Source organism: Anopheles arabiensis, chromosome 3 (assembly GCF_016920715.1).
Source record: "Anopheles arabiensis isolate DONGOLA chromosome 3, AaraD3, whole genome shotgun sequence".
In the NCBI taxonomy this organism is placed as follows: domain Eukaryota; kingdom Metazoa; phylum Arthropoda; class Insecta; order Diptera; family Culicidae; genus Anopheles; species Anopheles arabiensis.
Window position 1 is genome coordinate 48,906,539 of NC_053518.1, and position 26,986 is coordinate 48,933,524.

The 26,986-nt window shown below is 40.9% G+C and overlaps 8 protein-coding genes across 13 annotated transcripts; 6 read left to right on the top strand and 2 right to left on the bottom strand.

Annotated features, from left to right (window-relative positions):
• The first annotated feature begins 3,467 nt into the window (after nt 1-3,467).
• Nucleotides 3,468-4,660, top strand: LOC120900698 (mitochondrial import inner membrane translocase subunit Tim23). Its single transcript, XM_040308054.1, has 3 exons — nt 3,468-3,649; nt 3,729-3,978; nt 4,062-4,660. Exons 1-3 carry the CDS (start codon nt 3,595-3,597, stop codon nt 4,354-4,356), a joined length of 600 nt encoding a protein of 199 aa, XP_040163988.1. The 5' UTR covers nt 3,468-3,594; the 3' UTR covers nt 4,357-4,660.
• A 204-nt stretch (nt 4,661-4,864) lies between these two features.
• On the top strand, nt 4,865-6,855 carry LOC120900696. Of its 2 annotated transcripts, none has more exons than XM_040308048.1 (3): nt 4,865-4,996; nt 5,242-5,584; nt 6,136-6,855. In XM_040308048.1, exons 2-3 carry the CDS (start codon nt 5,256-5,258, stop codon nt 6,563-6,565), a joined length of 759 nt encoding a protein of 252 aa, XP_040163982.1. In that variant the 5' UTR covers nt 4,865-4,996; nt 5,242-5,255; the 3' UTR covers nt 6,566-6,855. The 2 variants fall into 2 exon arrangements, with proteins under 2 accessions (XP_040163982.1, XP_040163983.1); XM_040308049.1 differs by lacking the exon at nt 4,865-4,996 and adding an exon at nt 5,009-5,170.
• Nucleotides 6,856-7,210: 355 nt separating this feature from the next.
• Nucleotides 7,211-7,879, top strand: LOC120900699 (prefoldin subunit 1). The gene is made up of 2 exons (XM_040308055.1): nt 7,211-7,387; nt 7,465-7,879. Exons 1-2 carry the CDS (start codon nt 7,367-7,369, stop codon nt 7,828-7,830), a joined length of 387 nt encoding a protein of 128 aa, XP_040163989.1. The 5' UTR covers nt 7,211-7,366; the 3' UTR covers nt 7,831-7,879.
• On the bottom strand, nt 7,868-14,880 carry LOC120900697 (protein-lysine N-methyltransferase CG9154). Of its 3 annotated transcripts, none has more exons than XM_040308050.1 (4): nt 9,305-10,599; nt 8,556-8,778; nt 8,326-8,479; nt 7,868-8,244 (listed from the first exon to the last, which is right to left on the bottom strand). In XM_040308050.1, the coding sequence occupies exons 2-4, from the start codon at nt 8,751-8,753 to the stop codon at nt 7,880-7,882; spliced, it is 717 nt and encodes a 238-aa protein (XP_040163984.1). In that variant the 5' UTR covers nt 8,754-8,778; nt 9,305-10,599; the 3' UTR covers nt 7,868-7,879. The 3 variants fall into 3 exon arrangements, with proteins under 3 accessions (XP_040163984.1, XP_040163987.1, XP_040163986.1); XM_040308053.1 differs by lacking the exons at nt 7,868-8,244; nt 8,326-8,479; nt 9,305-10,599 and adding exons at nt 14,177-14,279; nt 14,347-14,594; nt 14,676-14,880 and having other exon boundaries at nt 8,611-8,778; XM_040308052.1 differs by lacking the exons at nt 7,868-8,244; nt 8,326-8,479; nt 8,556-8,778; nt 9,305-10,599 and adding exons at nt 10,759-10,861; nt 14,177-14,279; nt 14,347-14,594; nt 14,676-14,880.
• LOC120900695 (Krueppel homolog 2) lies at nt 9,105-13,089 on the top strand. The gene is made up of 5 exons (XM_040308047.1): nt 9,105-9,218; nt 10,598-10,759; nt 11,826-12,075; nt 12,155-12,288; nt 12,362-13,089. Exons 2-5 carry the CDS (start codon nt 10,599-10,601, stop codon nt 12,597-12,599), a joined length of 783 nt encoding a protein of 260 aa, XP_040163981.1. The 5' UTR covers nt 9,105-9,218; nt 10,598; the 3' UTR covers nt 12,600-13,089.
• A 255-nt stretch (nt 14,881-15,135) lies between the features above and the next one.
• Nucleotides 15,136-16,228, top strand: LOC120900448 (60S ribosomal protein L24). Its single transcript, XM_040307444.1, has 4 exons — nt 15,136-15,270; nt 15,347-15,422; nt 15,523-15,770; nt 15,919-16,228. Exons 1-4 carry the CDS (start codon nt 15,266-15,268, stop codon nt 16,052-16,054), a joined length of 465 nt encoding a protein of 154 aa, XP_040163378.1. The 5' UTR covers nt 15,136-15,265; the 3' UTR covers nt 16,055-16,228.
• A 128-nt stretch (nt 16,229-16,356) lies between these two features.
• LOC120900447 (protein disulfide-isomerase A5) lies at nt 16,357-19,139 on the bottom strand. Its single transcript, XM_040307443.1, has 6 exons — nt 18,951-19,139; nt 18,398-18,832; nt 18,111-18,331; nt 17,604-18,042; nt 17,391-17,532; nt 16,357-17,304 (listed from the first exon to the last, which is right to left on the bottom strand). Exons 1-6 carry the CDS (start codon nt 18,981-18,983, stop codon nt 16,664-16,666), a joined length of 1,911 nt encoding a protein of 636 aa, XP_040163377.1. The 5' UTR covers nt 18,984-19,139; the 3' UTR covers nt 16,357-16,663.
• An 87-nt stretch (nt 19,140-19,226) lies between these two features.
• Nucleotides 19,227-25,695, top strand: LOC120900446. Of its 3 annotated transcripts, none has more exons than XM_040307440.1 (13): nt 19,227-19,604; nt 19,685-19,914; nt 20,041-21,102; nt 21,175-21,312; nt 21,400-21,888; nt 21,961-22,075; nt 22,170-22,435; nt 22,501-22,728; nt 23,115-23,156; nt 23,629-23,824; nt 23,889-24,737; nt 24,806-24,981; nt 25,056-25,695. In XM_040307440.1, exons 2-13 carry the CDS (start codon nt 19,785-19,787, stop codon nt 25,595-25,597), a joined length of 4,233 nt encoding a protein of 1,410 aa, XP_040163374.1. In that variant the 5' UTR covers nt 19,227-19,604; nt 19,685-19,784; the 3' UTR covers nt 25,598-25,695. The 3 variants fall into 3 exon arrangements, with proteins under 3 accessions (XP_040163374.1, XP_040163373.1, XP_040163375.1); XM_040307439.1 differs by having other exon boundaries at nt 19,227-19,497; XM_040307441.1 differs by lacking the exon at nt 23,115-23,156 and having other exon boundaries at nt 19,227-19,497.
• The last annotated feature ends 1,291 nt before the right edge of the window (nt 25,696-26,986 follow it).

The window sequence follows — 26,986 nt, forward strand, 5'->3', positions numbered from 1 at the left end:
CTCGAGGGAGCCCTGAGAAAAGGAACCTACCGCCCGCTCACAAGTAAATTTGCTTCTCAATCTTTTCCGGGTTTAGAATTTACACTAACAATTTCTCGCTCGACACTTCAGAAAGGCCTACATTCGTGTTTATGCGTATGTTTATGTTTATTTGTCTATCGATGGACAATAATGCCCTCTCGAACCATTTTAGCAATGTATTACAATGAGTTCTTTACAATGGATTACAATAACATAGAACATAAAAATGTGCACTATGGAACCAAATTTAACACAGAAACACGATCATTAAACTCAGTTGGCAAAATCCTCGGCTCAAAAGCGTCGCTGACTGCGTTGAAAGCACGGCACATAAGTAGGAACGGGTCAGAGGAGCCAAATTGCGTTCTACGGTCGTCGAGGGCCAACATTGCCCGAGTCCGGAGCGGCCTGGCCGGAACGTACAGGTTGATGGCAGCCAGTAGTGACGGAGAGTCAATACGACCGTCGAGAAATCCCGTGATGAGTCATATTGATAACTAGTCCTAGCATTCTATTGCTGGTGGCTACTACATGATCCAGCTGATCCTTAAATGATAGTTTTTTATCGAGCAAAACACCTAGATCCTTAACACATAGTTTTCGCACCAAGGACTGTCCATCAAGCGCATATTCATACAATGATGGGCAGCGAGATCGACTGAAAGTGATGACTTCACATTTATGTGTGCATAGGGATAAAGCATTACGGTTGCACCAACACTGGAACTCATGCAAGGAAGTTTGCAGTCGGGCGTGGTGTTCTGGTTCACGAATAACACGAAAAAATTTCGCGTCATCTGCGTACAGTAAATGATTATCAGCCGGAAGGATCAATGTCGCTTCGTTGATGAAAAGAAGGAACAGCAAAGGACCCAGGTTGCTGCCCTGGGGGACTCCAGAAGATGCATGCACTGGACTTGACATGTACGGGCCTAACTTCACAGAATATTGACGATCTGTAAGGTACGATCTAAGCCACATTATCATAGGGTTTGGGAGACCAAGTAAGTCGAGTTTCGCTAGCAAGATGGAGTGCGATACACTGTCGAATGCTGCCTTGATATCCGTATAAATAGCATCTAGTTGTAAGCCGTTATCGATAGATTTATGGCATTTGCTAACAAATTCTAGTAGATTAGTCGTTGTAGATCGCCTGGGTACAAAACCATGTTGATTCACACTAATATAGTTGCAGGCCGAGGCCAACAATGGCTCATAGATTAGCATTTCGAACACCTTTGCACACACGCTGAGTGAGGTTATGCCACGATAGTTTACAGCATCATTCTTACAGCCCTTCTTGTAGATGGGTGTCATCCAGGAAGATTTCCAAGTGGCAGGAAAGGGTGTTCGCTTAGGGCCTCCACTCGTGTTAATCCACCACTGACAATGGTAGCTTTAACAATACGTTGATTAATGGATAATGGCTTCGTCGATGTGAGAGCTCCAAAGTTTGTAAGAGTGTCATATTAGCCCTATATATTTTAGTAACAGAGAGGCCATGTCATTGCTACCGCTTAGGGCTTAGGGCATCGTATATGTGCTACTTATTACGCCAAGGAGATTTTATTATAGGATATTCTATTGTATTTATTTGATTTTTTCCTTTTTCCTTATTTTCCTCAGAATATATTAAACGTGCATTTTGTTTACAAAACTTCAAAACTTCCCCATTTGCTTTTAAAAATGATTTAAAATTGATAGTAGAGTTGTTTGTGAAAGCCGAACAGCTGCACCTAGCATAAAAATCTATGATGATTCTGGTATGCAGATATTCAAAGCGCCACACATTGAGATTAAATGACTGGGAAATTAAAAATACAGTCCGAACTCACTGGTTGAACTTCGATTCCCTGCCAACTACATATTGAATATGTGTTTTTTAGTTGGCACGTTTTTCCATACAAAAAAAAAAATCTGAAATTTTTCTCAGCATGCCATGAGTTTTTCGTGAATTTTTCAAAAACCGGTTTTCCCATGCAAACGCTTTCTTTTTAATTGAACTGTCAGCCAACTAGCGAGCGTTCAACTAAAAAGCATGCCAACTAAAAAGCGTTCAACTATTGAATTCTGACTGTAAATGCACAAAAATGAGAGATACGAAGCTGTACAGATTCACTCAAGAGATCTTGTACTTTTAAAATGCCTTAAAAGATTCTAGGTCCAACCTAGTGATGAGGTTTTTTCCTTAATTAAAACAATGTTGGTCGTCTTGGGTGTGTGTGTGCGTATGGCTTGCTGCGTTACGATGAGGATTTTCGAATGCCACCACTTGCTCGTACAATTTGTTTCATTACAACTATTAGAGTAATATGATCGTAAAGATACTTCCGTCCATTTCAAATCTGTGTTGGAGCAAGACGAAAACCCGGTTAGACTCCATCAGAATCGCTTCGTCACTTCGGGAGGTAGGTACAAAACTCAAATCGCGACCATCCGGAACCGTTCCGAACCGCTAGTCAGCAACCAGAGTCGAAACCTTCCGGAGTCGTATGAAGCCGTCCGTAGTTGGAATCGTCGGACCCTTCAGAGTCGTCCGAAGCTGTCCAGAACCGTCGGAATGGTTGAAATAGTCAGAGCTGTCGCAGCCGTTCAATGTCGGCTCCGTCTACCGACTGGCGGTTCCGAACGGCTCTGGACGGCTCCGATCGGAACTATCTGTTTGATATAGCCTGAAATGTTTGGAAGCGTTTGAGAGCCGATGATGCTTTTCCGGGAGTCCATCACTAGTTTAAACGACACAAATCTCAGTCTAAATCGAAGAGAGTGGAACATTTAAAAACTTTAAGAATTTTTGGTGGCGCCATCTTTTGGGGGATAGACAGCCAGTGAAGCTTTTCTCGCTTTGATCGTTTTTGCATTTCGTCTGCATTGTTGTAGAGTTTCGCATTAAAGTAAACTATCGCTAGCGCTAGAACGGCGGTGCTATTTATTTAAATATTTAATTCTTATTACAAATCTACTTCATATTAGCAAGCGAGAAATAATTTTGATGGTCGATGGTGTTGATAGCGGAGTATCTGTTGACACGAATATATTAATTAATTTTGTTTTGAAGGTTTGAATACTATTTAGACTATGATATGCAGCAGATTGGCAAAACGCCATGCAAGAAATATATTGATTCGATCCAATGGAGCCTCTTTCCTTTTTAAATTGATATTTAACATTCTAGTCGGTTAAGCCTAATCTTTGGCGTAAGAGATATTTTTATCTGCATGAATTGTTTTTCAAAATTAAAAAAATCATGCTGATAAAAATATCTTGTATCTCAGAATCCATTTAAGTCGAGAACCGCGTACCTCGGGAACAGACTGTATCCAAAATAATTTAAATTATTTAGAATGTATTCTTGCTCCAAATTGTAGAGAGTTTGTGTGAATATTACTGTAAATATAATTATTTCGCTTAAATGCCAATGTGAGTGACCGTGTGGCTTTAACAATGGTTCATCAGCTGTCATAACTGTCAGTTGAAAAGATTATCATAACAACACCTCCTCCGTGTTGGGCACATTTTCATTGTACTTTTACTGATTGATATTTGGAAAATTATACCATTCCCCAGCACAAAATGAGCGACGACTTCTTAAGTAAACCTCTATCCTTCGGAGCTCCACAATCTTCCGGTATGTATTTAGTTCGCAGACTCGAAAACTCAATTACGCAACATTCGACTAAGCATCGTGGTGCTCCTTCTGTCAACAGGAATCGCCGCAAGTCCCCAACTGCAGCCTTTGTCGCCGTATTTGAACTACGATACTCGGTACCTGCAAACGCAACCCGAGTTTATTTTTCCCGAAGGAGCATCCAAACAGCGAGGACGGTTCGAACTCGCTTTCTCACAGATTGGTTCCTCAGCTATGATTGGTGCGTGCATTGGTGGCGCTGGTGGACTGTACAATGGAATGAATGCAACGAGACTTGCAAACCAAACAGGAAAACTGCGTCGAACACAGTACGTATCGTAGAATGTATTTCAATTGACTGCGATGAAAATGACTCATGGAAATTTATTCATATTAATTTATTCATTCATAGATTGCTAAACCATGTAATGAAACAAGGCGCAACGACCGCCAACACGTTCGGTACGATAGCGGTCATGTATTCGGCGTTTGGTGTCCTACTACAGTATGCTAGAGGCGAAGACGATGAGATTAATACAATTGCCGCTGGTGGTGCTACTGGTCTACTGTACAAATCCACAGCAGGTCTTCGGAAATGTGCCATCGGTGGTGGCATTGGATTAGCGCTAACATCAATGTATGTGCTCTGGAGTGTGGCTGGTGGAGGCTCAAAAAAACTGAGTGATCTCAAGTCACAATTCTTGTAAATGAAAGTAACTGGTTTAGAATTTACTGTTAATTTGTTAATTTTAAAAACAAAATCCTTAATGTGAACAATTCACCATGAACTGCATGAAACCGAGTTCATGATCATGTTCAAATCAATCGCGAGAAGATGTGATTTAACTACGAGCATTCAACTAAGTGTAAATTACTGTAGGCTCATTTACGTTTAAATCTTTCTCTCGAAATGTAGGAACATCGCGTGAAGGTGGTGCAACTACTTGAAACCTTACCATAATCGGGCAATAAACTCGTAATCGACAGAACAGTCCAGTCTAAAATTGTAAACAGCGTCTCTCTGTTGGATCTTGGTTCACCGAAACATTTATGTTGTTTGTTTTCGAAATTCTATCGAAATTGCTTTAAGTTCTGTTAACTTTTAGCGGAATGATTTGAAAAATGCATAATTTATGGTGCAATTATTCACACTGAACTTTTTGACCATTTGAACGCTTTGACAACACATCGTTTGACAATCAAATTTATTCATTGAGTGTAACCACTACGTATCCACGCATGTAAACGTCAAATTAATGGCTTGCTGTTTACATTAAATTGTATGTGTTTGTTTGCAGTCGCTTCGGTTCATTTGGAATAAATATTCGTAAATTTGGAAATAATCTGGTGAGTAGCATCAGTCAGTTAACCATTATCATAAAGATGATATGCATGTGGTGTGCTTCACATTTGAAAATCTTCAAGCAACTAAACTCCATACCCAGGACAGAAAAGGAAGGTGACAAGATGGAACGCTAAGTTCATTGGCACGATTCCCACGCCCAGTTTTCACTTTTGTCGGCAGTCACCACTGTGCATTGAACTAATTAAGTATTGTAATATTGTACCCGACTAAATCTTTTCTTTTGCAGTGTGAAACCTAAACATGAATCAGTATCGAAGCGAGAAGCAGCTCGCTTATCTGTATCCGATTATTGCGACCTTATCTTTCGTGTGCTGTATATCGACAACCGTAGCATGGCAGCACTGGCGATATGTGTTGGATACTTGTGTTGAAACTAACTGCGGATGTATTTTGCATGGCCGATCTACTGCTACGTTTTTCACCGGAGGCCATGTCGCCTATTGTCACTGGGCAGCGTACGGATTGGTGTTACCCATAATATTCTGCTTTATCTTTGGAATATTCCATGTCTTCCGGGTATGCTTCGGACGCCGTCGTCGCTACCCGGGTACAGCCACCGTTAGGCAAAGGTAATTGTTCCGGGAAAGAAATATATGGACAATCTTAGTTGGCTAAGGGTTAGTCTGCCGTAATACGGACGTCACACGAAGCGTAAACTTTGGCGTAAACTGGATTTCAGCCATACAACCCTGAAATCTTTTGACAGGAAGTTTACGCTCTCCCATACAAATCAAGCGTAAACTTTTTGAGTTTACGCCTCGTGTGACGTCCGTATAAAACTGTAAAATGGAATACAGTCTGAACTCACTGGTTGAACTTCGATTCTCTGCCAACTATCGAATATGTGCTTTTTAGTTGGCACGTTTTTCCATACAAAAAAAATCTGAAATTTTTCGCGGAAGGCCTTTGAGACTTTTGTGAATTTTTCAAAAACCAAAGTTTTTCATACCCTCTTTAATTGAACTGTCTGTCAACTATCGAGCGTCCAACTAAAAAGCGTTCAACTGTTCAATTCTGACTGTAATTGCAAATCTTTTACAATTAGACAAATTCAAGCAAAACTAATTGTGCTATATGAACACCATTGTACATTAATATGTGTGTGATTATTGTTCCACAGATCTGGAGATGTAATTTTAATGACGACGAAAACTGATGTGGAAGAGGACGACATCAGTCCTTACTACTGGATACCGGCTAGCGTCATTGGAAGTTTGATGGCGGTTCTTACGCTTGTACATGCTGCGATGTATTTGGACGGATTCTTGACTACCTGCAAGCAGCAACGCAATGAACTTATCAAGTATATGCAGGCAAACGGCAGCTTAGTACCCATCATTCAAAGCCGCATTTCATGTTCATCGGTATTTGATTTTATGGATTATTTACATTTAGACGTTTCGTTTGACAGACACCGAGAGGGAAGAATTAATACGGCAGCTGCATTGATCATAGGTTTAGTTTGTTCGTGGATTTGTGTTGGTTTGTGGATTTGGACGGTGGTAATCAATGCTAAGCGAGCACGCGCCAGTAAAGACTTGCGCATTTAATACTGTTACGAGGGCAATCACGATCGTTTAAAGTGATAGTATTAGGCAGCTTTTAAGATGCATTCCTTACATGCCATGCATACCGATTGTGCCTTCATTTTAAAGAATGTAAGATCTACACATTTTTACAAATTTTCATATTTTATCAAGCACACGAGTAGAGTAGACATTCCGAAGAAAAGAGAAAAAAAACTACGATTTGCACGAATCAGTGTTTTACCACCGTATTTTTTTTTAATAAAACTTAAATGAATGGTACTAAATCGTAAATACCATATGTACAACTTAAACGGTTTTATTGTTTTATTGCGTTGCGAGAATCAATTTCACAATTGCACGCGTAATCAGCTGTGTCCATTTACACGAGTTTCATTTAAATGATACACATCGAGTTGAATTTACAATCAATATATTTTCACAGACGATTATCTTTTTAGAAACTTCCGAAAAATCATATCTTTATGAATGATTTTTTTTTACAGTTTAATATAGCGTAATAGCAATAAAAAATATGCATTTTCTGCATCTGATGTCTTGCAATTTTTTGTTCAGATTCACAGAGTTGAAAATTAATCGCACAGTATGCACACAAGGGTTTTCGTGATGACCGAGGGCATTCCACTGTTCATCGAGAAAGGACGGCATATTTGACAGCAAAGTTTGCTTGTCAGTCAAATTGGTTTCCCAAATTTCGCTCAATCGTGTTCGTCTTGCACATGCAAAAACAAATTGTGAAAAAGCGGTAAATAATCCTTTCCACCTACGAAAACCACGAACTGCCGCTATTACCATCTCGTAAATATGGATCTGGAGCTCAAAAAGGTAGCATATAGTTGAATTGTGCCGTGAACGCAGCCATTTCTATTCATGGGTTTGTCGGCTTTCGCATCCATTTTTAGGCATTTACTGAAATGCAGGTGAACAAGATCGAGTCAACAAAGAAGATCCGGCTGCTTGATATGAAAATGGACAGTCTGAAGCTTTCGAAGCAACGTATTGAAGTAACGAATCGACACATCTCCAACCTTGCTCCAGAAACTAGAGTGTACGCGTCGGTGGGGCGTATGTACGTGCTGAACGATGTTCCGACACTAACCGAACAGCTGAAAACGACCCATGCTTCCTACGAAGAAATAATTACTCAGTGTGAAAAGAACAAAGACTTCTTGATCAAAAATCTCAAGGAGCAGGAAGAGAGCCTTCGTGAGCTGGTGCAGCAAAAAAAGTCAGAGACAACCGAAACGAATGGAAAACCGGCGGAATAAACGCAATGCGTTGTGATTTACGTTAACAAGAACTACACTGCTTGCAAAATCACTGTTCTTTATTTAAGATGCTGTCCAAATCGAAATTAGCGTACGATCGAAACTCATTGCCTAAGTTACGTTCATGCTCTGGCCGAAATTCGCACATGCTAACACCGAAATGCTTCTTTGCCCAATCGTGCACTACGGCCCCAGAGCAAAGAACAATTTTGCCCTCCTGCTTGATAATCTTTTTCACTATCACCCCCATCTTTTCAATACACTCTTCAGACAGGAACGGTGGGTCGGCGATTACCAGGTTGAATTGTTGGGCATACGCGTCCATGTAGCCCGCATCAAATGCTCTATTGTAGTCATATTGCTGAAAGTTCTCTCCATAGGAAGCAAATCGTTCGTCAAATTCAAATAGCATAGCTGAAATCGAAACAGAAAGTCTGTGCATCAAGGAGCCATAATACTCTTACGCGAGCTGAACATGAACCGACAAAAGCTTACCTTTCTTATTTTCCTTCACCACGTGCTTAAACGCAGACGGTGCAGATAGAAGCGCTACTTGAAACGAATCGGAAGGATTATTTTCTTGCAGATGTTTCACGATTAGTGCAAGTTTCTGTTTCGTTTCTTCGTTGTACCAAAATTGGCTTAGTTGCTGTAGGGTAAGAGAATATATGCGTTTTTTATGATGGTGGCTCACCCTATTGCTTCCTTATGTATTGTTTTCTTACCCAATTTTCTTCAAAGCATCCTGCCGACTCAGGTCCGGCTTCTTCAGAGCGCTCTTTTAAAGCCTTCTCTTGTAGGAACTGTTGCAAGATGAGCATCGTGTCTGCTGGTAAAACGCATGCCTCATCATCACTGGTATCTTCCGCAGGAGCAGATATTTTCGATTCAGGCAGAGCCATGTGAGGATCGATTGTAAACATAAATAATTATGAACAGGCTCGCATCCTGTGAAGAGTTATTCAAACACACAGGCGATAACACCATGTCATCTCTATCACTATCCAAAGGAACCACACATCAACCAGGATAAATGAGGTTTAATTTAAAATAATTTAGCTCAATGATTTTAACTTACATTTAATGAACACAAAACATGAGAAAATTGATAAAAATATGTTTTCTTGGAAAAAATAAAAATTAATCATTCAGCATGGCGGGTGAAAAGCATGTTTGGCTCAACCTTGTAGCGCTAGATGTTACGATGACATTACGCTGCTTACTCTTCGCTCAAACGTCAAACATAGATAAAGTCAAAGGAAAGTGCGTGGAATCTAATCGGATCTCAATTTGATAAATCAGTCGCACTTTAATTTAGCAGTAAACCTGACCAAACTAGCATAGCATCTTGTGTGGGGAGCTTCATTTGCTATTATTCTATAGAACAGGTAACGTAAGATTTACATTAAAAAGCGTGTTTTTGATCTATGTGTGTGTGTGCTTGTGTATGTGTTGTTGCTGAAACAATAATTACCTGTCTCGGATCGATTGAGTGACCAGGGTGTTCGCTCACACAGGTGAAATCGTGCGTAGATAGGTGTGTGTAATGCGATGAAAATGGGGACAGCAACGAGCGCTACGCGGCTCGGCCAAAGTGGATTCCCTATTAACACATTTCACATGATCTTGAAAAACAAGTTTATCAGATGCATCCTAATTGTAGATTACTTTTACCTACGTCTATTGCCAGCAAAACTTCCGAAACAATGGCTTGGTTCATGTGTCGTGTATAGGGGACGTTAATTTTGCTAGTTTTGTTTCATACATAATTGACTATTATTCAAATCAACACAATGCAATCGTGCTGTGTCATTGTTAACGGTTTGATATAGAATCTCTACTTTCTTTACCACCCGATATAGTTTATTTATAGCCAACCTATGATTCTGCGTTTTGCTAGCGTGTTTGCAAGAATATTATTATTATTATTTCAAAACGGTAGGCAGAATAGCGTGTATCAAAATGACGATGACGGTTAAAACGCGCCCTCTCTAGTCTCTAGGAGCATCTAGGAGCAGCTGGATCTCTGTAGCTGGCGTATGGATGAGTACAACCCATCATGACTCCCATTAGTTAATCAGTTTATCTCCCATTTTATCTCTAATCGCATACTGCTGGCAGGCGGAGGAAATAAACGTGATCTATGTTTCATAGCGTTCATGGTAACGAAGCTCCGTTTTCGAGTAGTGTGCTGCCACACTTCGTGCGGTAAAACTACGGATGCTTACTCAATTGCAACACCCGTTACGGCAACTTTCTTTTCTCCTTTTGCTTTTGCTTCATTTTCTGCATCGGGGTATTAACATTATTTGCTAGCGTTTTAGGCAAAGTAAGATGCACGGTAAATTCGATTTCTACTCTGGTTGATATCATCGATGTGTAGCAGCGATTGCCGTCTTGTTGGCGGTTATCGCAGTTTGAGTCTCTTGTAGATAAATCTCAGTGTATTGAGGTTTGCCTCTGATTAAATTCCGACCATTTTCTTACGGGACGGGAGGGCCAGTACTCTTACACTGCACGTACCATGATTCGAACGCACATAGACACCCAATAAGCTTTGGAATAGCATACTGATAATAGTGATAAAAGCTGGAATTGTACACCCTGTCAATAGCAAAAGAGTTAACGCTTATCAGCCCTCGTTTCTCGCATGTGAAACAGACAGCATAGAGCTGTTTGAATGTACATTTTATGGACGCGTTTGTGAACCTTAAGCCATTTGTTAAATAAACACATCTCTTCTTGCCTTAACCCACATACATTGCAGGATGAGCGATCAACAGCGAGATCAACAATCGCAACAGAGGCAAACTGGTTTTGCCGCACTGAAGGAGCATGTTTTGGCAAACAAACTGGAAACGACGCAATGGGTGTCCCGCGTGTTAACCATCTACTTTGCGCTAGGATATGTCTTACCGTTCCTGTACGGGTAAGTAAGCACTAGGCGGATATCATTACACCTCGTCAAATGGCTTACGAGCGCGTCTGACCTCACCGCTCACCACGATGACCGCCATGGAGATGGTGCAAGCTAAGAAAAACCAAATAATGTATGAAAGAGAGAGAGAACGGAGTACAAAAAATCAACCACAGCACACTTTGTGTCTTCGCGGTAAAAGTGCTCATGTAATGAAGAGATATCTTTGTGAGCGGAGCGGTCAGTAAGCGGCAAGTAAGATGCATGCAACTGTACAAAAAAGTGCAACACTAGCGGCTGGCACGGTGTTAGGCCCAGGATCGTTTAAACGATTTGCGCGTTTTCACATCACACATCGAATGCTCGCAACATTTACACCCGCAAAACCCACACTTACATGCCAAGCTTGCGATGACGGCTCCACTTTTCTTACGTAATGTAACGTTCAAGACGGTGGCGGGGAGAGGGGGCCGTTACAAGTTCCAGCCTTTGCCCCTTTCGGATTTCCCCTTGGCCCGCACCAACCCCCCCTGTCGTTGAAATGTGCTGCGCGGGGGAAAGCGAACCGTTCAAGCTTTTGCGAACGCTGAATCGCCAAACGGAGCAATTGTTTTGAATACACGAAACATAATTGTAACAATAATGCGTGTTACGATGATTATCAGCTCTACAGGTGTATGTTAACATGAACAGTGCAACACCTACGTCCTAAATGTAAGAATAATACACAAACAGAAGATAGGTCGATTGCTTTCATTGTCAAGTTTAATGATAGCCCGTAACGTAAACCATTGAGTTAGAATAATTTTTCGAATAATGATACAGTCCATAACTTCCCATGACGGTGTTGAACCTGCGAAGCAAAGTACGGCAAGCGAAATCAACTTCTGTATCTATTTTATTCTAACTAGTAAACTTAATAGGTATATGGGTGTATGAAATTTTGCTTAAATTTTACACTTTTTCATCAACGTAAAATACCGAAAAATATGTTTAAATTGCACAACACAAACAATATCCAAATATAAGGACTATAGTGTTAAATATTCTAATACCATTTAAAATAATCCTATTTCAGTAACTCCGTTAATGCCTACTACAAAGTGCTGATGGCAAATGCAGCTACCAGTGCGATACGGTTACACCAACGTCTACCTCCATTTACGCTGTCCCGTGCCTATCTGCAGCAAACGATGCTAGAGGACTCGTTTCACTATCTGCTGTTTTCTTTGATATTCCTCTACGTATACCCGTTATTAGTGATCATTCTGCCCGTCATCCTTTTCTCGCTGCTTCATTCCACGAGCTATTCCTTGACTCTACTCGACGTAAGTGTGCATGCGTAAAATGGTTCGCCCACTGGGTCCTTCATTATCGCACTAATTCCGTTGATTTGTTGTTTTACAGACACTGGGGCAAAATTCTTGGTGGGGAGCCCGTTTGTTGATTTCAGTGGTTGAGTTCCAGACGCGCAACATTCTTAGGCTTGCCGCCTGCAGTGAGATTTTGATTATGCCAATAACTGTGCTGCTTGTGTTTTTGTAAGTATATAGAGAACGACTTGACAATGACTGTAAGCGTGAGCTAATTGGTGCAAACAATTATACATTTTAGTGGCAAAGCCGGCATCATGACACCGCTGGTGTACTATCAATTTTTGGTAATGCGCTATTCGTCCCGGCGCAATCCCTACACGCGAAACATGTTCTACGAGTTCCGATTGGTGGCGGAGAATTTTGCCAATGGCGCAAGCACACCACCGGTTTTGCGTAAAGGTCTGCACGCTGCGATCGGTTTCATCAGCCGGTTAGCACCACCTACGGTAGTGCAGCCGCAACAACAGGGACAGTAATCGTAGGAACAAAGCATGATTATTCATTTTTTGTATGTTGTTTTGCACGTACCACCACCACCACCACCCACCCATACACCCCGCCACCCGTCGTATAGATACATTTGCACGCACGCATACCGAACAACCGTACCGTTACGCTCCTGGATGGATTAATGTTCTTTTCAGGGAAAGCTGCAACTCTATGCTTTCCCCTTTTGGGCAACAAATAGTGTGTACTGGGGTTGTGTTGCTGCCCTAACATGATTCCAGGGTTTTTACCTTCACCTTCAGGACTACGCGTTAGTTATTAATGGTGTTAAAGCGTCTATAAAATCAGTCATCTACATCCCTACGTGTAGCTCTTTGGTTCATTTTATTTTACGTCCCCCTCCCCCCACACATTTTACTATATGTTTGTATACTATCGGATTGCCGTTTGTTAATTAATATGTTGAGGGTGAATGAATGCGTAAATGCTGCTGAAATGGAAATAAAATTCGTCACAAAATGAGGGTAAAAGCTCTTCGTTTTTCCTAATTGTCTTATGAGAACATGAACTTTAAGAGAAAATTTGATCTGGTGTGTAATTTACTTCAAATTTAAGCAGTCGAAAGAAAAAAAATGAATTTTGAGTAATCTTATACACAGTGTAATGCTTTTTGCTCTAATTTGGTGCAAGTCATATGTCTACCATGGCCAAACTTTTTTTTCTTCTTTTTCTTTACATTCTGCGTTAGTCATTCAACGGAAGATCAAGCGTTGAGTTTTTATTCAGAAAGAATGGCCAGAGCGTATTACTTAAGATGTCGGGTTAATCATCAAAAGAGAAAGACAAACATCTAATGGCCAAGTTTGCACTGGAGGGAAGTCATTAAGCTTAATGTATATTTTAATTAGCTTTGCAAATTACACTCTTAGAACTCGCATAACAGCTGTAGAACCTTATTTAACAACACGAAGGCATACATGGAACATGTTTTAAATACATACACATGTTTCGATGCTTATGGTTAACATGCTCTTGGAAATGGCACTTTTAAAATTGAATTTATCGCATGGTTGTCTCATCTCAGAATGAACTATCGAGATTTAGAAAATTCAAACACTTTTATAACTTTTTCAGCTGTTTATTGATTGAACTCTTTGATATGTGTAATAAATTAGACATTTATATATTTATACACTACATTTATGGTTAAGTTATCTGTACTAGATGACTAGTAATCTGAACTATAGACTAGGAATGTAAATTGATAAAATTAAGTTGTCGCTGTTGTAGCCTCGAATTACGTCTACGCTGTTCCCCCTTTACAAGGGTAGAACAAGTATTGAGATACTGAAGTTCATTCATTTGTGCTTTGGTTAGTTTGTTTACGATTACATAAAACGGTGTGGAAATTAGCGTAGTTATTCGTGGAAACTCAGTCTTATAAGAGTAGCAACAAAAGAATTGTTACAGTCATATGTCATATAAACAAATCGTCAGAAGAATAGCTACGCTATCTTACGCAGTTAGTGTACATACACGGTTTAACATAGCATATGCAGTGCAACTAACTCTTCGTAGAATGGTTCCATGCACTTTGAAGACTTACTTAATCGACAGCTGCGAAGCAATCCAATCCAGATTTTCATAGAATCGAGGATCACTCATCTTTAGCGCTGATTTCTTGTAGAGATAGTAATAGATGGGTGAAACTGAAGCGAATGATAAGTGTTATCAATTACAGCAGATTTAACATTTTCCTTCCTGCGTTTCACTTACACAGTCGGTGAATTATAAATAAAGCGGTCAATGCTTTGGGCCATTGGAATTGATACGGTTCATTGGAGTGGCCCAATACCTGCCAGAGGTGAAGAGCGATGCTGAGGAAAAAGTACGTCATGCTTATGAGGAGCGGCGTACGGAACTTCTCGTACAGCAGGTTGGCCATTCCTGCTTGGTACACGTAAGTGGAGTACAGACTGAACACGAACGCCGTGAACGATAACATTAAGCAGACATCCTGAGCGCTGTAATGATACACAATGGGATAGAACACATATATCGGGCGCACCAACAATACCGCTGCATTTAGACGAGGTGTAACGTACATGAACAGAAAAATCACTGCAGAATGATGACCACGGGCAAGATATGAAAAACTGTTTATTCCCAAATCCACCACGAGAAAGAGCATTTGGAAGAATAAAACTGAGGCAAATCGTTTTAGCGATAGCTTCAGCATTGTGCAATGTTTTGATGTGTACAATTTTCGCGTTCGATTTTTTTTTCAAATAAAAACAACACTGAAATGACGTTTCTGTAGAATGACAATCGCTCAACCAATCATTTCCGGTACGGCCGGATTATGGCATCAAAAGCACGCGCCACTTCGGATTATTCGGGGATATTTAATTTTTACGGCATTCGAATGAAGACCTTTTTACCTCTTTTTATTAAATGCAAATTATCACACAATTTATTTGGTTTTTTGTCCAACAAAAGATATGTATTAAGATAAATATTTTGAGTAATCTAGAAATGATTCAAAACGGGAAGCGTTTCTGAAGCGTTTTGCAGAGTTTACGTTCGCTATGTTGGCAGCATTTTGACAGCACTGTCAAGCGCAAGTTCTTTTCTGCACACGTTTTCCAAGGGAAACAAGCAGCTTGTGAAACTGAGTTAGTTTTCGGCCTTTAAAATGAAGTAATTATTGTCCTTTAGCGAATTGTGTTGCTTTGCCGTGTTCGCTGTTGTACTAATATGCATTTTTGTTCCACAGGATCGGACTGTGTGCATTCAGCGGGTTCAAAATCTACCCGGCCAGCGGCAAGACCCTTGTCAAAGCCGATGGAAAGGTGAGTGTGATGACCGCCTCAAGAAGGGGGAGGATGTATTGTTGCATGTTTGTTGCGGATATGGATGTGGCGTTGAATACTGATCGTTCTTTGGTTTCAGACGTTCACCTTCCTGAACAAAAAATGTGAGCGTTCGTTCCTGATGAAGCGCAACCCGCGCAAGGTGAAATGGACGGTGCTGTACCGCCGCAAGCACAAGAAGGGTATTGTGGAGGAAGCCGCCAAGAAGCGTACCCGCCGCACGCAGAAATTCCAGCGTGCCATCGTCGGTGCTTCGCTCTCGGACATCATGGCTAAGCGCAACATGAAGCCCGAAGTCCGCAAGGCCCAGCGCGAGCAGGCAATCAAGTAAGTATCGTAGAATCTCTGTAGAATCAGAATTCGACGGATGATTGAGCACCGAGTACTTTATCCGAACCGGACCGTGTGCAGGGATAATAGTAGCTGATTATGATAGGAATGGGCTAATTGATGCACTTCTTTAATGTTCTCGCAGGGCTGCCAAGGAAGCCAAGAAGGCTAAGCAGACCGACAAGAAGCCGAAAGCTGCCCAGCCCAACCCGAAGCAGCAGAAAACGAAGGCCGCTAAGGTCGCCCAGAAGGCTGCACCGCGCGTAGGAGGCAAGCGATAAGAAGCGTGAACCACTTTTACATTCATACTTGTTTCTTACCTGAAACCGCCAATGTGTATGGTGTTTTCGTGTCGGTTATAAGCTGGTACCATCTGGGCTTTGTCAGGCCGAAAATGTAATATTGGAGAGTATAAAATAAGAAAACAACCACACTACCAGTGGATGTAAAATTTTCGTGTTGCGTCTAGTTGATATTTAGTTCGCAAGTATGTAGAACTGAAGGAAAGAACTCGCATAGCCAGTACGTTTCGCCACCAGTACCCAGGATTGGTTTCTTTCAACCAAGAGAGAACAATTCTGTATAGAAAGTGATGAAGTTAGTCTTTATTTTGTTTACAAAGTAACGGTTGTACAGCAATACGGACGAATTCCGCTATACGTGACACAAAGACGACATAATATTTACATCTAGTAAACAGAGGACATTGAGAGTTTTACGATAAGAGGTAGACATATGTTGCCCATCATTCAATAATAGACAAAACTGAGTGAGTACATGCACACAATGGCGTCTAGCGCTTTGGCGCTGCTACCTGGACGTGAGTAAAGAAAATTTGATCGTTCAAAGTGGCATAAAGAGTACCGAGATAATAGAAAGAAGCATTCATTTTACAGCTCATCCTTGGCCACTGCGCCATCAGTCCGCAGGAACTGAAGCATATCTTGCGCAGTGCGTTTGCCTTCGTAGTTTCGCCGGAATTGCCCGTTGGCGAAGAGCTTAAGCGTCGGATAGCCCCGTATTTGGAACTTTTCGGCCGTTTTCATATGCACCGTGCAATCGAGGGCAGCTACCTTGGCCGATACTTTCTCGGTTGCCAAAAGCTGAGCTACCTTGGCAAAGTCGGGCTTCATGTGCTTGCAATGGCCACACCACGGAGCGTAGAACATAACTAGCAGATTCGGTTCCCGTTTGGACACCTCTTCGAAGTTGGCGTCAGTTAAAATAAGTATCTTATCAGAACCGGGAAAATCTCCAAACGGCTCGGCTACTTTGTCAGTCTTCAGGGGTGTTGCGTTGGGATCCTTCAGGTAGGCAATAAAATCAGTCTCCGTCCGGCCACCATTGTAGTCGCGTACGGTTTTTAGGTAGCTGAAATACTTAATTGTAGGATACCCGCGTACTTCGTAAGATGAACAAACGGCACTGTGACGGGTACAGTCGACCGCTGCCAGCTCCGTTTTTGGATCCTCTTTGAAATGTTCGGCCGCTCGTGCGAATTCTGGCTTCGCTCGCTTACAATGCCCGCACCCTGTTTGTTTGCGAGATAGAAAAGAGAGAGAGAGGGCAATATTAGATTTCGTTTGTTTTAACCCACCGATACCTTTTCATACGTACATGGCGCATAAAACATCACTAGTACGTGCTTCTTTTTTTTCAGGAATGGTTTAAACGTTTCCTCATTCAAATGTACCACCTCCGACGGTTCGTCTTCCCATGGCGTTTCTGGCGCAGGAGGAGGTGGCGGCTCTGTTGGATTCTGAAACAAGACAAAGGCTCATGGGAAAAATGTAAAAACATTCAAATTCGAAAGCAAGAAGAGAGCCGTACCTCCATAAACTTTACGATCTTATCCGCCTCTCGAACATTCACATCGAATTTAAATTCACCATTGCTAAAATACTTGACCGTCGGATAGCCTTTCACGCCATACTGTTGGCCTACGGATGCTTCCTTTGTTGCATCGAGCGCTGCAAGAACTCCGGGAATGTTTTTGGCTTTCATAATTTCGGCCGCTTTTTCGTACTCAGGTTTCATCTTTTTGCAGTGACCACACCACGGTGCGTAAAACATTACTAGTACCGATTTTTCGTCCTTCAGGGCAGGTTCAAAGCTTCCCGCCGTCAGATGTACAATTTCGGACGAGCTTTCTGATGCCCAATCCGCTTCCTTTGGCTTGGTCGGTGGTGGGGCGGCCGGATTTTTCATAAATGCCACAATTCCTGCTTTGTTATTTTCTCCCTCGAAAGTGTACTTCATCCGACCGTTCCTGAAAGGAAAGTAAGGATAGCAATTGATCGAATTCTGCCTTCCATTTACGCTCGTGAGCATATTTACTCGTAATATAGTAATGTTGGAAACCCGGTAATGTTGTACTGCTTGCGAATGATCGAGTTTTCGGGTCGATTAACGTCAATTGCGGCCAGCACATATCGTCCTTTCAGTTCCGTTGCAGCAGCAGAAAATTCGGGCTTGAGCGTCTTACAGAAACCACACCACGGAGCGTAAAACATCACCAGTGTTGGCTTCACTTCTTTTTTCAAAAATTTACCCAAAGTCTTGAACAAAAAGGAAAATAGGTTTAACCGAAATGCTTGAGCTGCACGAAACGGTAGCAAACATACCACGGCATCGGGAACGTGCACCACGTCGGCACCGATCGGATCCTCCTCCCAAGGCAGATCTCCGGTTGGATCGCGCATAAAATTAACCATGCTGGTTGTCGTTAGCTGCCGATCGTAATCCTTATGGAAGTCGCCGTCTTTGAAATGCTTCAGCGCAAAGGGTGCTGGCGTGGCCTTGAGCTTTTTGCAAATTTTCTTCACCTCAGAATTGTTGCAATCGAGCAGCACCATTGTGCCCTGGCCTTTTACAGCATGCGCTGCATCTCTGAAGGACGCCAGCAGTGCATTGTTGTCCTTCATTCCTGCCACGAACAGTATCAGAACATTTGTTTTTGTGCGAAACAGTTTCTTCAGCTCTTTCATGTCCGTTATATTGTCGATAACGGGACTTTTTTGCGTTTTCGCGTAGGCTGAAGCAATGCCAAGAGCGGCAATCTGAAAAAGATAGCAATAATTTGATGAGCTTTGGCAACCGTGGACAGCGATATCGTAGGCGTCAGCTTTTATCGGAAGTAAACACTTTCCCTTGGGGGGTGGAATATTTGCCACTTACAATAAATAATACACCAGAGAGCTTCATTTTCATGTCGCTTTCCCACTGAACTAAACAAAGAAGCTAACAACTGTGTTTTTTTCCAGCCAAGCCTTAACCTAGAGAAACAATTGCCCTGATGAAACTACACATAGCCGGTTTTGCTGTTGTTGCTTGACGACAAACGTCAGAGTCGGCCATCTTTCGTCGCTAACGTCAAACCTTGCGGAATCATTTGACACGGAGGTTTCCATCCAAAGCGACAGCTGACCGCAATCGTGAAACGAATGTGTATGTGTGTGTGTGTAGTTTTGTTTTGGAATCATCGTCCATATTTTCTCTCGTTGTCTATTTTTAATGTAGCATAAACATCTAATTACTACTAGTCCTTGCACATTTGTCTTCGACTTTTTGCTGTGCTAGGACGAATCTGTAGAACACGAGACTACATTAGTGTGTGAAATAGCGTTCGTTGTTTGTATTACTGTTGTGTGTGTTGCACTTAGTGGCGTTCTTTGTTTTACAACACGATCGAAGGTTGAATTTGCGAAGTGAAAATATTCAGAGAGTGAGTTTTGGTTTCTGTTCGTCAATTGAAGGCGCAGTTTTCTTCTACAGTATTTGTATAGCAATTGCTAGGCATATAATTTGTTTCATCTTGAGAAAATTACTTTGGTAGTAGCAATAACATACATATGAATTATATAAAAGCCATAATGCATGATTCATCTACAAAACTCTCTTCTCTTCAATAGTTTGCGTATTAATTCGTGCACATAGGAGTCATATAAAACATATTGATGTGGTGAATGAATCATACCGCAACAAAGTTAAACTACCGTACTACGTCTATGAATGAACAACTTCAGGAGGGTCCGAGATCAGAAGTCAAAAATGGATCCTACGCAAATCACGGCGCTGGCAAAGCTTTTAAAGGAAAGCGGTGATAAAGTGTTAAACTCTCAGTTCAAACTAACTCTATCAGGTAGGCAGGGCTGAGCGAACGATTTGAATCAGATTGATAAGAAGATCGACTGATTGATCATTGTGGAATGAGTGTTTATGTGTTTTTTTTTGTAATTTTCCTTTTCATTTCACATTCTCTTCGCAGGATCGCTGCTGCGGGCGTTGAATGACTCATTTAGCTTGATAGTGGACAAAAATGAGATGCTCCCGCCCCAAAGTTTTCAAGTAGTGAAACCAAACAATGCCAAATCGGACGTGTTTCGTGATTTGCAGTTCGTTTATGATTTCGTTCAGAAAACGGTCATACTAAGCCTTAACCAATTCGTCAACGACGACCCGTACGAATTTGCCGTAGACATTAGCAAGTTTCGTAGCCTACGCACACTCGAAGTGCAAAAAATTCCCATCAATCAAATCGTTGGATTGCTCTACCTAAGGGACCAGCTACACGATTTAACCTGCATGAGAAGCATCTCCGACGTAACAGATGTGCTGTTCGGTTGCGGCGGCGACAAGGTGGCAGATGGAAAGTCGTGGCGCTCGCTCAAAAGCCTAAACATTTCATACAACATGCTTGATTATTTAGATGGTTCGATGGAGTATACGCCGTGGCTCGAGGAGTTAAACTTGAGTCACAATCAGCTTGTCAATGTGTCCGCGTTACGAAGTCTTCCAAACTTGCGGGTGCTCAATGTTAGCTACAATCGACTCAACAAAATCCCTACCTTCCACGTTGATGCAATGCGTAAGATGAAAGTTTTACTACTATCGAACAACTTTCTGGAGGATCTTGAAGGATTGGCTTGCTTATCGTGTTGTTTGAATGAGCTAGACCTGTCTGGAAACTTCATCGTAGATCACGGAACATTATTACCATTGAGTACGCTGGTCGCTCTACGTAGCGTCAATCTGCTGGACAATCCTCTTGCCTGTCATCCGAAGCACCGACACGCTACAGCACGATATCTAAACAAAGCTACTTCGGAGACAAAATTTGTACTAGATAACGAACCACTCTCACGGTATGAAAAAACGCTCACCGGTAATTACGATAGCTACAAAGCAATATTGGTTCCGAATGCAATAGCGGGCTCTACTTTGAATCTGAGCGGTCGCAATACACCAGCGTCTAACGCTACTACCATAGCCCTCGACGGAGACTATGACCCTCCAGGGGGCAGTTATAAGAGCGCTTATGATGAGAAAGGTAAGATATTAACAAAAAAACAAAACAAATGCAAATCAGAATGCTTTATAATTAAACATATCCTTGAATTAGATCAAATGAACGAGTCCGTTGTTAGTCAAAAGAAACTGCGAGTTCGGCGAGCTGTTATATCGGAAAGCGATAATGAGGATACAACGACAAGAAAATATTCGGTAGATGCTAGTAAAGCGATAAACTCTTTGATGATAGGTTAGTTATTGTATTGATATAAGTCGAGCGATCTCGTTGGTTTGTCTGAACATGCGTGTGACATCGATTTTTTTTACACATTTTTAGAGAGTAGCCGTGAACATTTGGAGACGAAGAAAACGCTGGAAGAGCTTCGAAACCAATACGGAAGCGAATGGCTTCAAAGTCAAGCTGGTCACATGGTGAAAAACGTTATCGGGTATGATCCCGGACTGGACAAGGAGTATGAGAGTGTTGTACATTATCAACGAACGAATATAACATCCAACAAGCAACAGACAACTCCAATAGCACATACGGCTGAAGTGCATATAGAAAATCAACACGTTGAGGATGTTCAACGCACCAGCACGCCGATTGGAGACGAACGAAGCATGGTGCAAATGCAACCCTTAAGAGAATCGCCCGTGGGAAAGGATTTCATGTCAGAAAGTAGAACTACTAGCTCTGAATATAAAAGCGTATCTAGTAACATCGGTGATACAAAATACGAATCAGTGGATCAGGAAACAATCAGCACAAAAGGATCGTTGAATTTGACCGATATTTATAGAAATCAAGAGGAGGCAGATGAAGGTAAGAAACATAAGGAATTCACATTTTTGTGATTGTATTTTGTAGCTTATAATATGTTTTTTATTGTCCTAGAGTCTGAAGTTGAAGACAATGAAGTACTATACCAGGTATCTTCACGTGACAATGGTTCGGATTTTTCAATCGTTGTTTCTGATAAAAGCATCAAAGAGAAGGACGTCGTTGGAAAGTAAGCGAGACAAACCGGAGCATAGATGTGACTGTACTCAATTGATGTTGTATTGTTCGTTAAATACTTGTTTTTTCTTACTATTTTTTTGTAGAACTAAAACTCGCTGGGGTATCAAAACATTAGAAGCGTGCGAAAGATCCACTTCGTCGCGGATAACTTTGACATTTGATACGATGAAGCGCGACAAAAGGGAACGTGTTTATCAGATGGATGCGCACGATTGCCAATTATTAGAGAATCGATTGCGTGATATGCTGTCTCAAAGACCACTATCTGAAATGAATCAGCGCTTGTACAAATGCGTAGTATGCAATGCCAAGTTCTCGCGAGAAGTCAATACTAAACGCCTGTTTGATGGTATGCTATCGATGTGAGTTTATATCTTTGTCATAGATTTACTAATTTTTTTTACTGTGTTATAGATTTGCAATGCCCGGAATGTTTCGGTGGTTATTGCATTGAAATAAAAGAGACGCAGCTAGAGAAGGAAACAGTTCCTGCCGTATTGGGCACTGGTGATAACAGCAAAACATCAGTGAAACAAACGCTAGGGTCTAATGGTGACGTTTCAAATACTGTACCAGGTCCTTCTGGTACACATATCATGGATCCTGATATGATTCATAACAGTTCATCTAAAAATAGCTTAGGTATGTATGGATTTATAATTGTGAACAATATTTATTAGTATTTGGTTACCTTTGATGTTGAAAATAATAGGTTAAGTATGAACTTGATAAGTTACATTTTATTTCCCTTAAATTAAGTTTAACTCTGGATCTTTTAACATTGTTTTTGATTTGAGATGCATTAATTATTGTTAATGTACAAATTAGCAATCGAGGTGAAGAAAGGTATCTAATGTATGATTTGTATTGTTTTTATTTTTTAATCGCACGACTTGATCAACAACTTTCAACACTAAAACATACGGAACTTGGTTGAAATTAACAACAATAACACCATTGTTATGTGCTGTTCAATAATACATACTGCACATGGTATGCGATGCTTGTGCTTGTGTATGCAAATTTAGTGCACCCGGAAGTATGGAAATCGCCGGTGAAAAATGACCAAAGTAAGCACACCATTCATAAATAATATCATTTCACTATTGAACGATTTGCAGTGGCTCTGGAATTTGATTATTGTTACTGTAATATGCTAAAAATTGATGAAGATTATTTTTGATTCATTTGTCGTATCATAGTTACAAATCATGCATAAAAAACAACATTTGAATAATTCATCCTAATATTTTAAATATTTTATACAAAAATACCTAATATCTAAACTTTTTTATTGCATTACTTTTGTCTGCGGAACTAAATATACACAATATCGATGGTATTCTAATACATTGATCTAGTACAGTTGGGTAACAGTATGTAAAGACAATAGACAAATTTTTAATGAACTATGTAGATGTAGATTTGCCAAACAATTGAACAGATCGAATAATCGTATCATTCTACTAGTTAGGTAATACTCAGACCTGTAAGGAGTTGTGAATAACCTTTATCTATTTGACCGTGTCTTTTTCTGTTTAGAATCCGGCGAATCTTTTAATGATTCTTCGTCTGTTTCGCGAATATCCCAGCCGGGAAGCTCCTGTGATTCGAATCAGAGTGTTGCCGGAAGTACAAACTCAGAACGAGACCGCGATACCGATTTACTGGGTAACGAGAGCGACATAGAAGTGTTGAGTAATCCCAGCCAAAGCAGTATTGAGGTTCTTGACCGAGGGTAATACAAAATCATCAACATGTTTCATCGTAATGGTTTTCTAAATGAGTTTTGCAATTTACAGTTATCATCCCAGCCGAAAGGCCTCGGAAGAGCGGCGAAGTTCTGGTCTCGAAACTATTAACGACAGTAGTGTGGATTCCGTCAAACAAGATCCACTGCTGAGTGTAAATTTGCAACAGGAAGATCTGAGTGTCACTAAACAAAGTGAATTGAATGACGGTATAGATGAAACGCTGAAACACACTCTGGAAAGCTCGGTTCAAGAAAGTGCCAAGGATCATGCGTTAGCAGTAGCAAGTTCTAGTGCTGCAAAGCACCATACGACACATTCACATAAAAAAGCGTTTCTTACAAATGTTAATTTGACCGAAAGCTCGAGCTCCGGCTCCGTCACAGATAGTGTTTGCACCGCATACGAATCCATCCAAGGAGTATCGACGGAAGGATCGGCTCTGAAACATACTGCCAAAGGATCAGCGATCGTACCGGTAGAACAAAACGCATCGCATGATGTGGCTGGAGAAGAACGCAAAGAACAAAATGAAAGTATGACTGCAAATACAGCATCCAAGGCGGATAGTTCTGTGCTCACCAGTGTGCTGGGAGGATTGTTTCAGTCCACCAATATGCTGATGGCAAAGAATCCAAAAGGAAAATCGGATGAAAGTTTGCTGAAAAAATTTTACGAGCCGATTCGATACAGTTACAACGATTTCGCGAACGTCGATCATCGCTTGAAGCTATACCTGTATCAGAATTTGTTCGAAGATGCTCAAGAATCATTGAAATGGCTGGTGTCTTGTGTAATATTTGACGATAATCGCGTGGAAGAGTGGCCATCTGGTTTCGATGGATTATTCATCATGTCTACTACGAAGTTCTACATAATGAAGAAAGTGGCTGCTGAAAAGTAAACGCGCGTTGCTGTAAAGTTTGTAAATTGCATGTGCTTTATGTTTGTTTAATTCTTTTCCACAGCGACGATCCCTCCACTTGGCTGAAGAAACACCTGTCCGGGACCATCGATCGCGTAGGAATAGCTCAATCACTGCCGTGGAAGATAGGAATAAAATTCATTATAAGCGCGATTGGTGGAGTACACGTTATACTACAGGATATTTTGCGAACGGATAAATTAATGTTATTTTTCAATGGTGAGTAATAGTGACAAATAGCTAGTAATGTTATTTAGCATTTTAAAAACCATTGTTGATCTTTTTTTGCACAGAAAACCCACTACCGCAATATTGTACTGTGGATTATCAACCATCGGAAATTTTGAATGGAAAGTTGAAGAAAGCGGCAAAGGGTGAGCCGGTTAAAATGGTGATGATAATAAATTTTTGTGATGTGCTATTGAACGATGAATTGGAGAGTGTGCAGTTGTCAACGCTGGTGGTAACGGAAAGCAATTTGATGCTAACACCAGATATTAGATGGCTCAATGAAAGCTCGGCATATCCGGTTGAACCCAAATATTCTCAACTGATGACGAACATTGTCGAGCTGGAGGATGTGAACGAGTTGTCATGCCGGTTGAACTATATGGACGAACAAGAGGACAAGTATGAAACGTGGCGACTCGATTTTGCTACAACAACCGCGAAAGAAAGCACCGTTAGTACCATCTGCCACATGTGGGAAAAAATCTTTGGTGTGCCTTTGGTAAATGAATCTACGCCGGCAGGCAATAGTGCAGATAATAACAATGACAAAAACAATAGCAATATGAAAAACAACAGTGTCAAAAACAATAGTAATATTCGTTAGATATACGTAACGATGGTATATTGAATGAGTGTATGATGTGTATAGTAAAATAAAAGTGATATTTACTTGGCCAATAAAAAGCTCTTTTACTGATATTATTTTTCCAATTTTCCCTATTTCTTTCTCTTTTATTGGTAATCATCATTACGACTGTCCCTAATGGACCAGTGGTCGTCAACCTGTTGTACACCGAAGGTTATTCCTTGTTAGGATCTATCGTGGTTACCACAGTGGTGACGATCACATACCATTTACTACTTAGGGTACTTCGAATAAAAAATGCGGCAAACATGGTAAGCTAAACTTTGTAGAATTTTTTTTAAATATTTAACATATATCGATATATAATATATATCGTTGTTTTTTCTTCCGGTAGTTGATGCGTGTAGAAAGAATTGATGTGGCGCTTCAACACGTCCACTACAAGCTTAAAGTCTTTATATGTGGTAGTGTTAACCACTATACCTTTATATGTGCAGTTAGTTGTGTAGTTCACTACACCAACGGAGGTGATTTTTTTGTGCACATCTCCTACTTGTGTGCCGGTGACTGTGATCGGTGGTATTTTTGATTTCTGTTGTTTTGCCGTTGCCGATGCGGCAATTATCGATGGAGCTTCTTCATCTTCGCTAAGAATGTCGTAATCGTTACTTGTGGTAACGTTTGGTATCGTGATGTATGAGCACGAAGGCACGGCGTCCCTCGGTGCTGATCCTTTTTTGCTGCAGCACATGGCTATGGGCCGAGCTAGCCTTTTGAACGCCTTAGCTATTTTGTTGTTGTAGTTGTCTGTTTTACTAGTGTGTGTGTGTGTTCTTTATCAGTGATCGCAGATAACGATTAGATGCGTCCGATCGGGTCGGAGACTGACGAAGAACTAAATTTAACTTTACAAGATTTTTACGTTTACGTTTCAACTAAATTTTTCGTCAAAATGGCCCACAACAACATTATTTGCGAAACAATGAGGAACTACGAACTGAAAAGCTTGGAAACTCCAGGTATAAACTTTTACCCAAGAAACATTTTCGAAACATTGGCACAAACTTTGGATTTCTAAGAAAAATGTGTAAATGCTTAGAGTGGAACCCATCCTAACGAGTACCCCTTATAACGAGTTTTTTTTGCATAACGAGCAAATCTATTTGTTCCAAAAATAAATCTTAAACAAGCAAATTTCGTATAAAGAGCAATATAAATGTTCAGGAAACATTTTTTGGAAGCAGATCTGAAATCAAGATCGGTTAACATTGAGCATTTCCTAGATTTTGATTTTTGCACAGGCAAATGAGAGCTTTGATACGGATGTTTCTTCGCTTCTTTAGATCTACTTGTTCTTGAAGGCGAGATATTGCCCTGCCAATAGGGCGCTCTTACTCGTGCTCTGTG

Bases quoted from the DNA above. Each gene is read 5' to 3' on its own strand.
- LOC120900698 (XM_040308054.1), top strand. From the start codon at position 3,595: ATGAGCGACGACTTCTTAAGTAAACCTCTATCCTTCGGAGCTCCACAA. The intron at 3,650-3,728 runs GTATGTATTTAG...TTCTGTCAACAG, and splicing joins CGGAGCTCCACAATCTTCCG to GAATCGCCGCAAGTCCCCAA. The intron at 3,979-4,061 runs GTACGTATCGTA...ATTCATTCATAG, and splicing joins GGAAAACTGCGTCGAACACA to ATTGCTAAACCATGTAATGA.
- LOC120900696 (XM_040308048.1), top strand. From the start codon at position 5,256: ATGAATCAGTATCGAAGCGAGAAGCAGCTCGCTTATCTGTATCCGATT. The intron at 5,585-6,135 runs GTAATTGTTCCG...ATTGTTCCACAG, and splicing joins ACAGCCACCGTTAGGCAAAG to ATCTGGAGATGTAATTTTAA.
- LOC120900699 (XM_040308055.1), top strand. From the start codon at position 7,367: ATGGATCTGGAGCTCAAAAAG. The intron at 7,388-7,464 runs GTAGCATATAGT...ATCCATTTTTAG, and splicing joins TGGATCTGGAGCTCAAAAAG to GCATTTACTGAAATGCAGGT.
- LOC120900697 (XM_040308050.1), bottom strand. From the start codon at position 8,753: ATGTTTACAATCGATCCTCACATGGCTCTGCCTGAATCGAAAATATCT. The intron at 8,480-8,555 runs GTAAGAAAACAA...CTTACCCTACAG, and splicing joins GATGCTTTGAAGAAAATTGG to CAACTAAGCCAATTTTGGTA. The intron at 8,245-8,325 runs GTAAGCTTTTGT...TTTCGATTTCAG, and splicing joins GGTGAAGGAAAATAAGAAAG to CTATGCTATTTGAATTTGAC.
- LOC120900695 (XM_040308047.1), top strand. From the start codon at position 10,599: ATGAGCGATCAACAGCGAGATCAACAATCGCAACAGAGGCAAACTGGT. The intron at 12,076-12,154 runs GTAAGTGTGCAT...GTTGTTTTACAG, and splicing joins ATTCCTTGACTCTACTCGAC to ACACTGGGGCAAAATTCTTG. The intron at 12,289-12,361 runs GTAAGTATATAG...TATACATTTTAG, and splicing joins ACTGTGCTGCTTGTGTTTTT to TGGCAAAGCCGGCATCATGA.
- LOC120900448 (XM_040307444.1), top strand. The intron at 15,423-15,522 runs GTGAGTGTGATG...CTTTGGTTTCAG, and splicing joins TTGTCAAAGCCGATGGAAAG to ACGTTCACCTTCCTGAACAA. The intron at 15,771-15,918 runs GTAAGTATCGTA...ATGTTCTCGCAG, and splicing joins CAGCGCGAGCAGGCAATCAA to GGCTGCCAAGGAAGCCAAGA.
- LOC120900447 (XM_040307443.1), bottom strand. From the start codon at position 18,983: ATGAAAATGAAGCTCTCTGGTGTATTATTTATT. The intron at 18,332-18,397 runs GTATGTTTGCTA...TTTTTGTTCAAG, and splicing joins TGCACGTTCCCGATGCCGTG to ACTTTGGGTAAATTTTTGAA. The intron at 18,043-18,110 runs GTAAATATGCTC...CTTTCCTTTCAG, and splicing joins CCAACATTACTATATTACGA to GAACGGTCGGATGAAGTACA.
- LOC120900446 (XM_040307440.1), top strand. From the start codon at position 19,785: ATGAACAACTTCAGGAGGGTCCGAGATCAGAAGTCAAAAATGGATCCT. The intron at 21,313-21,399 runs GTTAGTTATTGT...ACACATTTTTAG, and splicing joins GATAAACTCTTTGATGATAG to AGAGTAGCCGTGAACATTTG. The intron at 22,436-22,500 runs GTATGCTATCGA...ACTGTGTTATAG, and splicing joins TACTAAACGCCTGTTTGATG to ATTTGCAATGCCCGGAATGT.